At 32.6% G+C, this 13,285-nt stretch overlaps 2 protein-coding genes across 2 annotated transcripts; both read right to left on the bottom strand.

Annotated features, from left to right (window-relative positions):
• Nucleotides 1-8,718: 8,718 nt before the first annotated feature.
• On the bottom strand, nt 8,719-9,576 carry LOC137824643 (uncharacterized mitochondrial protein AtMg00820-like). The gene is made up of 2 exons (XM_068630308.1): nt 9,330-9,576; nt 8,719-8,969 (listed from the first exon to the last, which is right to left on the bottom strand). Exons 1-2 carry the CDS (start codon nt 9,574-9,576, stop codon nt 8,719-8,721), a joined length of 498 nt encoding a protein of 165 aa, XP_068486409.1.
• A 1,344-nt stretch (nt 9,577-10,920) lies between these two features.
• LOC137824642 (uncharacterized) lies at nt 10,921-12,885 on the bottom strand. Its single transcript, XM_068630307.1, has 4 exons — nt 12,560-12,885; nt 12,272-12,469; nt 11,607-12,156; nt 10,921-11,154 (listed from the first exon to the last, which is right to left on the bottom strand). The coding sequence occupies exons 1-4, from the start codon at nt 12,883-12,885 to the stop codon at nt 10,921-10,923; spliced, it is 1,308 nt and encodes a 435-aa protein (XP_068486408.1).
• Between the last annotated feature and the right edge of the window lie 400 nt (nt 12,886-13,285).

Below are 13,285 nucleotides of genomic sequence, written 5' to 3'. Positions count from 1 at the left end.
CCATTGAGGAATTTCACTAAGCAATCAAACCTAGATCACTTACAACACAACCAAGAAAGTGACCTTAATCCCCTCAAGACACACAGTTCTCTTGGCCAACACACCAACACTAAGAATGCTGATCTTGATCCCCTTAAGAACACACAACACTTCTCAGCAAAACACACAGAAGAAACTTGTTCAATAGAATTCAAGGATTACACTTGTTACAGAAGCAAATATGAAATCAATACAAGTAGAAATCCTATCTCACACTCTTTGATCAATCTCAATCTCTAAGCAATCTCAATTCTTTGAAAAACTCAAAAGCTTGTGCTAAAAATCTTATTACTCAAATCTGTTTTTCTGAATATATTCAAAGATATTGTTTGTTATCAAATCTTAACAAACTTATTCATTGCATTTAAAGATTGGACAAAGCATTAAAGACTGGAGCGTAATCAGTTAAAACATTTAAAGCTCAGTCAAAGCTAAAACAGTTTTTCTGCTATGGTACCAAAACAAACAATCGGTTGTTTTGGTTTTAACAGCTCAACCATTTGAAAAATAGTTTTCAATCTTTTCTAGAAACATCTAAGTATAAAAAAATCGGTTGTTTCGACAAAACAATCAGTTGTTTTTCACTTAGTTTGAAAAACACTTTTCTTTTTTAAAAGATTGAGAATGCCTATGCTTTGGATTCAATCTAGAGTGGATTACAAAACTCAAACTACCCCAGATCCTAACTAAGACAGCTCAGCAACAGCAAGCACAACCAAGCCTTCAACATCCTTCAAAGGGTTTGGATTCTTCAAAGCTTGAATACCACTTGGTTCAACAAAAAGAAGTTAATTTTCCCTAGATTAGAAGGAATGCATGTTATCTTAGCTTAGCAGATTGAGAGAGAGATACAAGAAGGTGTAAAATGTTTTATGTTCTTGGTTTGTTTTGTAGTTATTGATAAAGTACAAAAAGATATGTTTGTAGTTCCGAAGTTTATGGATGTATTTTCTGATGAGATTCCTGGAATTCCACCTAAAAGAGAGATAGCGTTTGAAATAGACTTGATTCTTGGAGCAGGCATTGTGTCAACTTCTTCATACTGAATGGCACCATCGGAGTTAGTTGAATTGGAGAAACAACTAGAAGACTTATTGGATAAACAATTCATTCGACCTAGTGTTTCCCCATGGGCAACTCCAGTGCTATTAGTGAAGAAGAAGGATGGTTCATCACGTCTATGCATAGATTATAAACAATTAAACAAGTTAACAATCAAGAATAAATATCCTCTTCCTAGAATTGACAATCTGATGGACCAGTTGCATGGGGCAAATTTCTTTTCTTAGATATATTTGCGCTCAGGTTATCACCATATTTTAGTAAAAGCGGAAGATGTTCAGAAGACTGCTTTTAGATCAAGGTATGGTCACTATGAATTTTTAGTTATGCCATTTGGTGTGACCATTGCTCCAGCTATCTTCATAGATTTTATGAATCGAATCTTTAGACCTTTTCTTGATAAGTTTTTGGTAGTGTTCATAGATGATATAATGATCTATTCTCGTACAAGGGAAGAACATGCAAAACATCTTAGAACTATCCTGAACATTTTGAGAGAAAAACAATTATATGCTAAACTTTCAAAATGTGACTTCTGGATGTTAGAAATAAAATTTTTAGGAAATGTTATCTTTGCACAGGGAATATCGGTAGATCCTTCTAAAGTGGAGGTTGTACTTTTGTGGGAACGTCCTAAAACTGTTACAGAAATTAGAAGCTTTGTGGGGTTAGCATGATATTACAAGAGATTTGTAGAAGGATTTTCTAAAATAGTGGTTCCTTTGACCCAATTGACTAGAAAGGATCATCCTTTTTTCATGGACTGAACAATGTGAGAGAAAATTTGAAGAGTTGAAAAGAAGGTTGACTAACGGTCTTGTATTAGCAATCCATGATACTGATTAGGCTTTTGAAGTTTTTTGTGATGCTTCCTATCAGGGATTGGGTTGTGTTCTAATGTAGAATAAGAAGGTTATTGCCTAAGCTTCTCGTCAATTAAAGGTGCATGAAAGAAACTATCCAACTCGTGATCTAGAATTGGCAGCAATTGTTTTTGCTTTAAAAATATGGTGACATTTTCTTTATGGAGTTAGTTTTAACGTGTTTAGTGATCATAAAAGCTTGAGGTATTTGTTTGATCAGAAGGATCTTAATATGAGGTAGAGGAGGTAGATTGAATTTTTAAAAGACTACGATTTCCAGCTAATATACCATCATGGAAAGGCAAATGTTGTTGCAGATGCGTTGAGTCGTAAAAAGATACAAATGTTGTCGCTTATGATTAGAGAGCTAACATTGATTGAAAATATTAGGAGTATGATTTTGGAGGTTTCCATGTCTTCAAATTGCATTAGTTGTAATACATTTGTTATAACTAATGATTTTTTTCAGAAGGTGAAGGAGAAGCAATTGGAAGATTCAAAATTGAAGAACTAAATGGGCTTATTAAATATTGACAAAGCTAAAGAATTCTCTTTAGGAGTGAATGGTATTTTGAGATTCAAAAATAGAATATGTATACCAGAGGATAATGAACTAAAGTAAATAGTGTTATCTGAAGGTCATAAAAGAAAACTCAGTTTACATCCAGGAATGACCATGATCTATCAAGATCTCAAGAAGTCTTATTGGTGGCATGGCATGAAGAATGATGTAGCTATGTTTGTAGCTGCTTGCTTGACTTATCAGAAATCAAAGATTGACATCAATGACATGGAGGCATGTTAACTCAGTTAGACATTCCAATGTGGAAGTGAGACAATACCTCAATGGATTTTGTTACCCACTTACCATGTACTCTGTGGAAGCATGACTCTGTTTGGGTCATAGTGGACATGTTGACAAAGACGACACACTTCCTACCTATAGATTTGAGAATCTCTATGCGGAAGTTGGCCCAGATTTACATAGATGAAATAGTCAGATTGCATCGTGTACCCTCCAACATAATATCAGATAGAGATCCCAGATTCACCTCCAGATTCTAGCAAACACTTCAAGAAGTTTTGGGGACTAAACTCATACTTAGTTCAACATACCATCCTCAGACTGATGGACAATTAGAGAGAACTATCCAGTCCTTAGAGGGTTTGCTTAGTACTTGTGTGTTAGATCATTTGGGCAGTTGAGATGAAATTATACCATTGGTAGAGTTCACGTACAATAACAGTTACCAAGCAAGCAAATGAATGACTCCTTTCAAGGCATTGTACGGAAGAAAGTGCAAGACACCTTTGTGCTGGTTTCAGGATTGTGAGAGTGTGTTAATTGGACTAGAATTAATACAACAAACTAATGAGAAAGTCAAAATGATTTAGGAAAGATTGAAAACATCTCTTAGCAGGCAAAAGTCTTATGCATATCAAAGAAGAAGACCTTTAGAATTCTCTGCGCGTGAGCATGTATTTTTGAGAGTTACACCATTCACTGGTTTAGGAAGAGTAATCAAATCCAAGAAATTGACTCCTAAGTTCATAGAACCTTATCAAATTCTCAATAGAATAGGCCCTATGGTTTACGAAATTGCTTTGCCTCCAACTTTAGCTAAAATTCACAATATTTTTCATGTATCCCAGCTAAGAAAGTACGTACTTGATTCCAACCACATTCTAGAGTCTGATTCAATCCAGGTGACAGAAAATTTGTCATTTGAAATGAAGCCAATCATAATTTTAGATTCACAAGTGAAACAACTTCGTGGAAGAAGTATTCCCATGGTGAAAGTATTGCGGGATCTCATCTCTAGAGATTCCACTTAGGAAATTGAAGATGAGATACGAGCATCATACCCTAATCTCTTTATTGTTAAGTTCATTTTCAAGGACAAAAATTCTTGTACTTGGAGATAATGTAAGAACATAAAAAGAAAACAGAAGCTGCAGACCCCCCCCCACGGTGCCATTTACTTTTCTTTCTTTCTTTCTCTAAATCTATCCCTTCTCTTTTCATTTCCTCTCCCAATTTTCATCTATTTTAGAGTTTGATCGCACCACGTTGTAGCTGAGGAGTTAAGGAACATTTCTACCCGATCAGATTTTTAAATAGAGTAAGTTCATTTTTGTTCTAACGATCCTTTGTTTTGTGTTTTTCCTTCGGATTTAGTGATCAATCTTGGTGGTGTCAGTTGAGAAGAGTAATCTTCTCAACTTATTATGTTATGTTTGGATAATTTGCATTAGGCCTTTAAATTTTGAAGTTTATCCAGACTGGGAGGATAAAATTCTAGAAGTTGCTTGGAAAGCAAGCAATTAAGGTAAGAGAAGCTAAATTTAATTTTTAATAGCACTCTAGGCTAGAAGATCTGAATGTCAAGGGGACGTGGTCCCAATATTCAATTTCTCTTGGAAGGATGTTGTGTGTTTATGTATTGTGTTGTTTGTTTATATATTATTTAAAGGTATAATTACCTTATTCGTCCTTACATTTTGGGGCAATATTCAATTTAGTATAATAGTTTTTAAAAAATCAATTTGGTCCCTATATTTTTTAAAATGTATCAAAAATGGTCCTTTATGTTAAGTTGCTCCAAACGACGTCAACTGATGCTTATGTGGTAGAGAGAAGTGAGATTGGGTTTAGTGTGAGGTCTGAGGTATCAAGTGACGTGGATGATTATATTAGTTTAGTGAAAAATAAATATTTATTTATCTCAATGAATTGGGGGTTGAGGGGTAGATAATGGCTTTCAAATATGCCATCACGACAGTGGATATCGAGCCGCTGGAGAAACGAAACTCCTCGGATAAATTATACCTTATTTAAACTTGTAGAAATATTAGATTTTAATGGTTTAGTATTTAAGTGTTTTTTTTATGACAAATAGACTTTTGAATGTTGTGGATCACATTTTGAATGATATTGTATGATGAAAATGGTATGAAGTTGAATTCATACATTTGGGTTAATGTATGGACTGATGTTTGTTGTGTATTAAGTATTGATGCCTATGTTGTAATAGAGATCTCCAAGCTTCACTAATGATCTAAGTCACATAGACGAAGATATCAAGTGGTGAGATGCTGATGGGGGAGTTCATGCACAGCGTGACATATGAGATCCACGGCTTATGTTGTATTCAACTTACCTTGATCCTTTCTCTTGGATTCGCTGGTAATCTTTGGATCAAGAGTTAGTCTCTAGTAGGACTTACTTAATACCGGTGTTCTGGAAGACGTTGTTTGTTAATATCCTGGATGTGAAGATCCATTTGAGATATATGTGATGTTTTATGTTGGGATTTGAAGAAGATTGAATAATTGAGAAATTGATCATGTAATTTGGTTTTGTCTTTTTATTTAATTGTGTATATTATAAACTGCGATGACTGTACTACCTACACGAGCAAATAATCATACAAGTGTCGGAGGGTCTGGAGAGCTTTAGAGTGTTGATTTGAAACTTATAGTATAAATATTTGTATTTCTATAAGCTATAATCATGTATTAGGAATGTTTTGAAAAATTCTAAGCTTGTATAGAAATATGTAGAACTTGTATTGTAATAGTTAGATGTATTTTTGGGGTGTTACATCACAACGGTCATTTGTTGCATGACCATATCTTTGACATTTATTGCATGTTACATTTGGTATTGGATGAGAACATGATCTAATAACATGGGGTCCACCACATCTAAAGCATTTGACACCAAACTATGACTAAGAAATGAGTACTCCACTCTTATTTAATTGAGATATGGAATAAGGTTTCTTTTTGTCTCCATTCTTAAGTCTACTTCCAAAAGGTCATCCCAATTTAGCAACTCAACTACTACTTTTAAGACTCTCCACCATTTTTTCATTCTCTGTTACAACAAGGAATTCTCTAATCGGGAAAGGAATCACCACCTCTTTAAGCTTTTACTTCAACCGAAACTCAAATTGTTTGCATCTCTAAGCCTCAAATTATGGCTTGGGTATATAATATGGCTAGATGTTTGAACCTAGTAACATATTTCAGTAACTGAAAGATTTTCCTGTTCCAGTTGCATGAATTCATTCTTTTGCATATCGAACACTATTAGGGAAATACTCCTCCATAGATCTAACTTTGAAGCTCTCCCAAATGGCATTTTCTCCTTTATCTACCATAATTTAGTCATGCTTATCCACTAAAACTTGGCTTCATTAGTGAGCATATAGATGGTATTGGGTAACTTCCTCTCTTCAACACATTGAGTGGCTTCAACACTCCCAAAATCCATCACCCACTGATCTACTTTATCTGGGTTTACTCTCCTATTAAACTTGGAAGGATTATGTCTCATGAAATCTTCCAGGCTTAAGGAATGGTGTTTTTGATGAAGCTAAGATGCTTCTATCACTAGTCTAACAGTCGTTAGCTGATGAAGAAGTGTTTGGTGTTCTTGTGCCATAGTAGCACTTTATTGTTGTAAGTTTGTTGCCATCATCTCTATTGCCGGTAATGAATGGGGGCATTTCATCAATGGAGGAGGAGTACGTGGTTTACATGTCATCTTCTAAGCACATAAAAAATTAAGTTAGAAACCAACTAAAAAGTTTTAAATACGTCTTTAGACTAAATTTAAACAAATATCTACATATAGTAGAAGAAAGATAACAAACTCATTATGCTGAGGTGATCCTAAGTACAAATAGATATGATATCATAAAGGTAACACTAAAAAAAAAAAATCCATTATACTATGAAGCCAACAAAGGTGAAGTTAAACACAAGAAATTTATACGCTTCAAATTTCAATTAAACTCAATTTTGTAATGTGAGAAGTAAAGAAAGGATCTCATGGCCACAATAGCAAGTGCACAATGAAAAGAAGCGAAAGACCGACAAAATGGAAGGTTTGGGAGAACATCCCATTTTGATTTTAAATGTTAAAATGTGAAGAGTGAGAAAAGGGAATAACTCTGAACATTATGATTAAACATAAAATTCAAAGCCCACATATCTTGCCAATTCTCAGTTTAGTTCCTATACATAAAAACTTACAGAATCGTTCTCTGCAGATTATCATATTATCACTGTGTTCTAAATTTCTTCCATATAATCAATTATATATATATATATATATATATAATTGATTATATAATATAATTATGGATATCTAAATATTATTTATTTTTTATATCAATAATGTCAAATAATTTATATATTTTTAAACTGAAATAATTTATATATTTTTAAACTGAAAAATTCATGAAAACATTTACGAGTTAAAAACATAAATTTTATGATTTTTGCAAATTTTTTAAATTATAGATATTTGACTAGTTATTATTTTTTGAGATATTATTTTAATACTAGTTTCTTTTTATCATATTGTGCATTATATTGTAGTCTACTCTGTTTAATATTCGTTAAGAACGTATTTTATGAATAATTTTGTTTTAACTTATTAAAATTTACAATATTTCTAAATTTTTGCTGACATATTTTAGAATTTCGTAATTATTATTTTTTAATTGAAACATATAAGTTTTGTTTTCACAATTTGATATAATTCATATTTTTTTCCAAAATCAGTTATTACATAGTACAAGAAATAATGTTTTAGTTTCAAACAACTAAAATTCACAAATAAATAAATTATATTTATATTTCAATTATTTTAAATAAAAATAAATTTGTAATTTATTAATTAAAAAATATAATTTTAATCGCATCCATCAATTCATTCACAAACTTTCATATATTTTTAGTTCATTTCTCCTTCTATTTATACCAATCCAAATAACTTCATTTTTCTAACATTTTTTTCTTACATTTTTTACTCTGTCAATTTCTCTCCCTAAAGCATAAAAATAATAATAATATTATTATTATTATTATTATTATTATTAATTTTAAGTTAGTTATTTGAATTTAAATTAATAAATTACATAATATTATTTTTTAATAAAAAAATAAATTGTGTTTTACAAATATTCTTCACTTATTTCCTTAAAACTTTAATCTAAAAATCGGATCTTGTTTAGTAAAATCAAACGAATTTAAAAATTAAATTTTAAATTAAAAAGATCATTTTATTAAATAATTTTGTGAGCTTTTAATTTATCAAATATTTAATATTTATTTTCTTGTAACTCATATTATATTATATTTAATAAAAATGACAAAATTATAATATAATATAACATTAAAATAAAAAAATTTGATCCTCTGATAAAAAAAAATATGATTCTTAATTAATATTTATGAATATATATCATAATACACTATAAAAAAATTATTTTTAACGAGGTTATATTTAACGTTTCTGACGGTTTTAACCTCCACTAAGTACGTTATACCCACGATATTTTTTTTTGAAAGATCAATGATTTTCTGGCGGTTCTGGAAACCCCCCTGCTACTTTCAGGGGTTAAAAATCCCATTACTTTCAGGAATTTTAAACTCCTGCTATTTTTAGGAGTTTCAAATCCCACTACTTCCAGGGGTTTCAAACCCTCATTACTTTCAATAGTTTCAAACCCCATTACTTCTAGGAGGTTGGAACCCCTGTTAATTTCATTTTTTTGTGTTTTTTTTAAATGGGCTATGTTGTTTTTAATGAGTTTCTTTGATGGGACAATTAACATACTATCTTTCTCGCTATCTAATCTAATAATTATAGAATATATGAGACAAATCAAGTAAAGGCTAAAAAACGTAAAATTTTAGTTATGTCAGCATCTTTTGTTCTTTGTAGATATTTCAGAATTCATTTGACAACATTGAAATGTGATTCTTTTGGAGCAGATTGAAAACGAGTACACATGCATACAACAAACATTATGTCAGGTCTGCTGGCAGTAAGATACAATAAGGAACCAGTAAGTCCTCTGTACTTAGTCTCATCAATTGGATTTCCAGCAACATCATGATCAAGATGGCAGCTAGTTGAGAATGGTGTGTTGATTGATTTGTACTTATCCATTCCAAATTTTCTTAGCAAGTCCTTCAATACTTGGCCTGATTTAAGAATATACCATCCTTAAGCTGTTTGACCTGCAAACCTAGAAAGTAATTCAGTTCACCCATCATGGACATTTCAAACTCACTCTTCATAATTTCCATAAAGGTCTCACACAGTTCTTCATTGGTTGATCCGAATATAATATCATCCACATAAACTTGAACCAGAATTATGTCTTCCTCTTTGTCTAGGGGCTTGCTTAAGTCCATAGAGTGCTTTCTTGAGTTTGAATACATGTTCTAGATGTTGATGGTCTTCAAAACCCGGGGGTTATGAAACAAATACTTCTTCATTGATATATCCATTCAAGAAGGCGCTTTTCACATCCATTTGGAATAGTTTGAAACCTTGTATACATGAGAAAGCAAGGAGAAGTCTAACAACTTGTAGTCTAGCCATTGGTGCATAAGTTTCATCATAATCTATTCCTTCTTCTTGATTATATGCTTTAGCCACAAGTCTAGCTTTATTCTTGGTGATCACTCCATGCTCATCCATCTTATTCCTGTATATCAATTTTGTTCCAATGATGTTCATTTCAGGTGTTCTTGGAACAAGTGACCATACCTCATTCAGGGCAAACTGATTCAATTCTTCCTGCATAGCCAGAATTCAGTTGTTGTCCCTTAGAGCTTCATCCAAATTTTTAGGCACCACTTGAGAAACAAATGCCATTGTTTCACATAAATTATTTAGAGACTTCCTAGTTGAAACTCCTTTTTCAATATTACCAATGACATTGTCAAGTGTGAGATCTCTTGGGGTCTTTCATTCTTTTGGTAAATCTACAAAAACAACAGGTTCTTTGACAACATGTGAGTCATTTGCATCTATATTAATCAAATCATTTTTATGCATAACAGTTCTTAAATCATCACATTCTAAGTTATCTAAAACAGGTTTTGGCATGTAATTGTCAGATTCATCAAACACTACATGCATTGATTCTTCCACAGTTAGCAACCTTTTATTGAAAACCCGATAAGCATGTCCATTCAAAGCATAGCCAATATGAATACCTTCATCAGATTTTTCATCACATTTTCCCAAATTATCTTTGCCATTATTCAGAATAAAGCACTTACATCCAAACACTCTAAGATGACTTACACTAGGTTTTCTACCCTTATACAACTCATAAGGTGTTTTCTTAAGGATATGCCTAATTAAAGTTCTATTTAACACATAAGCAACAGTATAAACTGCATCTGCCCAGAAGTATTTAGGTAGCTTACATTCATTCAACATAGTCCTAGCAAGTTCTTCTAGTGACCAATTTCCCCTCTCAACAACACCATTCTGTTGGGGAGTCCTAGGGGCTAAAAAGCTTTGTGATATCCCATGTTTTTCACAAAACCTTTTAAACTTAGCATTTTGAAACTCACCCCCATGATCACTACGAATAAATTTTACACAACATACATTTTCATTTTGCAAAACTTTTGGCAATTTCTTAAAAGCCTTATAAGCATCATTTTTGTAAGCAAGGAAGAAAGTCCATGTATATCTAGAATAATTATCAACAATAACCAATGCATAGAAATTTTCAGCAAGACTAGCAATTCTAGAAGGTCCAAACAAATCCATATGTAGTACATCCAAGGGTTTCTTAGTAGAGACCATGTCTTTTGATTTAAAAGAGGTTCTGATTTGTTTACCTTTTACACATGCATCACATAGTCTATTATCCTGAAATTTGATATTAGGAAAACCTGACACAAGATCCCTGAATTTTAATTTATTCAAATGATTTGTATGAATGTGAGTTAACCTTATGTGCCACAACCAAGACTCATCACTTTTTGACAAAAGACATTCATTTTCAGAATCATTTTCCAAGATATCCAAGAGATATATATTGTTATTCTTTTTCCTGTAAAAAGGACCTTACCAGAAGAATCATGTGAGATTGTGCACCCATTTTACCTTGTACCCTTTGTCACACAATTAACTGATACTTAGGAGACTGTGTCTTAGTCCTTCCACATATAAAACATTTTCAATGGTGGTTGAACTTCCAGTTCCAAAAGTTCCTCTCCCTAGGATTCTTCCACGGTTATTGTCTCCATAAGTGACAAGTTCCTCTGCCTTGAGTTTTAGGCTAGTGAACTTAGTTAGGTCACCAGTCATATGCTTTGAACATCCACTGTCCAAATACCATTGGTTCCTTTTGCTGTTTTTCTGCAAAACAAAACAAAAATAATACACATGGTACCCCTTTTCGTCTAAGGTCCAACAATGATTAATACCTTTCCTTTGGAAGCCATTTGGCCAAGCTTTTAGGAACAAGGTATTTTCTAGCAATGCATGTTCTAGAAGTATGTCCAGATTTCATACAATAAAAGCAAGTAACATGATATACCTTTTTACCACTGTTGAAAGAGGAAAAACTAGTTTTTGAAGGAACAAAGAAACTTGACAGCTTTTTAACATTGTTTTCTTTTTCTAGGATTATAACCAATTTCATTTTTGTTGAAAACAACATTTTGTGACCCTAAAATAATCTCAAGATTATTTATTCCCTTAGTGAAATTAGATAATGTTTTCAGCAAATACTCAACTTGTTTTTCTAGCTTTTTACAGTTTTCACAAGTCTTTATAGAAGCATGCAAACAAGTCAATTCAAGGCTTACAAGATCAGTTTTAGCTTTATATAGTTCCTCCTCAAGAGATTTTACCTTAGGTGCAAGAACATTATTTGCATTTTGCAATTTAGTACATATAATAGCCAGCCTATTTGCCTCATCATGAGTTTCTTTGAAGGCAACTAACAATTGATCATAATTTTTAGATTCCATAGAGAAATGACTAACCGAATCAAATATTGATCCTTCATCTTTCATCATAAAACACATATTTGTTTCTTCACTTTCTATTGAGGAGCTGCTTGTTGAAGACACTTCATTCTCTTCCCAAGAGATATAAGCTCTTGTCCCCTTACTTCTTTCAACCTTCTTGTTGGTTGGTTTTTCTTTTGTTTGATTGTTTGGACAATCCATCTTTATGTGACCTGTCTTACCACAACCAAAGCACGTGTAGTTAGAAGAATTAGATTCATTCAGTTTAGGATACCTCCTTTTTTGTTGAGTCCTGTCTCTGCCTTTCTTATTTAGAAATTTGCTGAACTTTCTTGTGAGTAGACTTAAAGTTTCATCATGTTCAACATTCTCTGCTTCCTCACTCCTGTCGTTCTGTACACTTGTTTTCAATGTCAGTCCTTTAGTTTTTCTCTCCACTATCTCTTGCTCTTTAATTAAGCCTTTTAAGCTCGAGCTCATGCTCCATTAATTTTCCAAACAGTGCAGCAGTGGACAAATTTGACAGATCTATGCTTTCTGATATAACAGTCACTTTGGGTTGCCAGCTCCTATCAAGACACTTCAGCACCTTTATATTGAGCGCTTCTTTGTCAAACACCTTTCCCAGTCCAATAAGATGATTTACAATGTGGGTAAACCTCTTCTGTACATTAGCAATGTTTTCTTCATGTTGCATCCTGAAAAGTTCATATTCTTGAATGAGCGAGTGTTTTCTTGCTCTCTTCACATCATCCGTGCCTTCATGAGTAACTTCCTAAACTTTCAACATTTCCTTAGCCGAATTGCACTGAGATATTCTGAAGAATTCATCCATTGTCAATGCAGAAGTTATGATGTTCTTAGCTACTAGGTCATATTGAGCCTTTTTCTTTTCACTCTCATTCCATTCAGATCTTGGTTTCACCACTGTTTCATCTTTAACAACCTGAATTGGCATAAAAGGTCCATGGACCACAACTTCCCAAATACAAGAGTCAATAGATTCCATGAAAATTTTCATCCTTATTTTCCAGAAAGCATAATTCATTCCACTAAACATAGGGGGTCTATTAATAGACGAACCCTCAACAAAAAGCACTTTAAACTCAGACATATTGCACACAAACTTTAGTAAAATACAAGTCCTAGCTCTTGATACCAATTTTTGGGTTCAATAGTGTCAAAGTTCAAGAGGGGGGGAGGGGGAATTGAGCTTTTAAAATTTTCACACAGATTCAGTCTTTTTACCAAACAGGGGAAAATAATCAATTTATTTTGCAATAAACAGATTTATTTTACTGCTTACTTCATCAAGACAGTATTTCAGATATCTGATTTGAAGGTATTAAGTGATTTTAACAGAGAGCACATAAACACCTTGATAAGCATAAATGAAAAATAAATAGTTGAAACCTGAGACAATTTATGAATGTCAAACCACACACCACCTTTGAATGATTCGTGCTAATTGATATACTTGATTTTTGCAAAACAATGTGCTTCAATTATATTCA

Source organism: Phaseolus vulgaris, chromosome 8 (genome assembly GCF_000499845.2).
Source record: "Phaseolus vulgaris cultivar G19833 chromosome 8, P. vulgaris v2.0, whole genome shotgun sequence".
NCBI classification, from domain to species: domain Eukaryota; kingdom Viridiplantae; phylum Streptophyta; class Magnoliopsida; order Fabales; family Fabaceae; genus Phaseolus; species Phaseolus vulgaris.
Note: the sequence above shows the minus strand (reverse complement) of the source record. Positions and strands in the feature narration are given on the sequence as shown.

What these genes read in the sequence shown, in the direction of transcription:
- LOC137824643 (XM_068630308.1), bottom strand. Translation starts at nt 9,576, where the DNA reads ATGCAGGAAGAATTGAATCAGTTTGCCCTGAATGAGGTATGGTCACTT. An exon ending in ACTTCTCCTTGCTTTCTCAT is followed by an intron (nt 8,970 to 9,329) that starts GTATACAAGGTT and finishes TTCTTAAATCAG; the next exon opens with GCCAAGTATTGAAGGACTTG.
- LOC137824642 (XM_068630307.1), bottom strand. Translation starts at nt 12,885, where the DNA reads ATGTCTGAGTTTAAAGTGCTTTTTGTTGAGGGTTCGTCTATTAATAGA. An exon ending in TGCAATTCGGCTAAGGAAAT is followed by an intron (nt 12,470 to 12,559) that starts GTTGAAAGTTTA and finishes TGAACTTTTCAG; the next exon opens with GATGCAACATGAAGAAAACA. An exon ending in ATAAAGCTAAAACTGATCTT is followed by an intron (nt 11,155 to 11,606) that starts GTAAGCCTTGAA and finishes TTTGTTTTGCAG; the next exon opens with AAAAACAGCAAAAGGAACCA.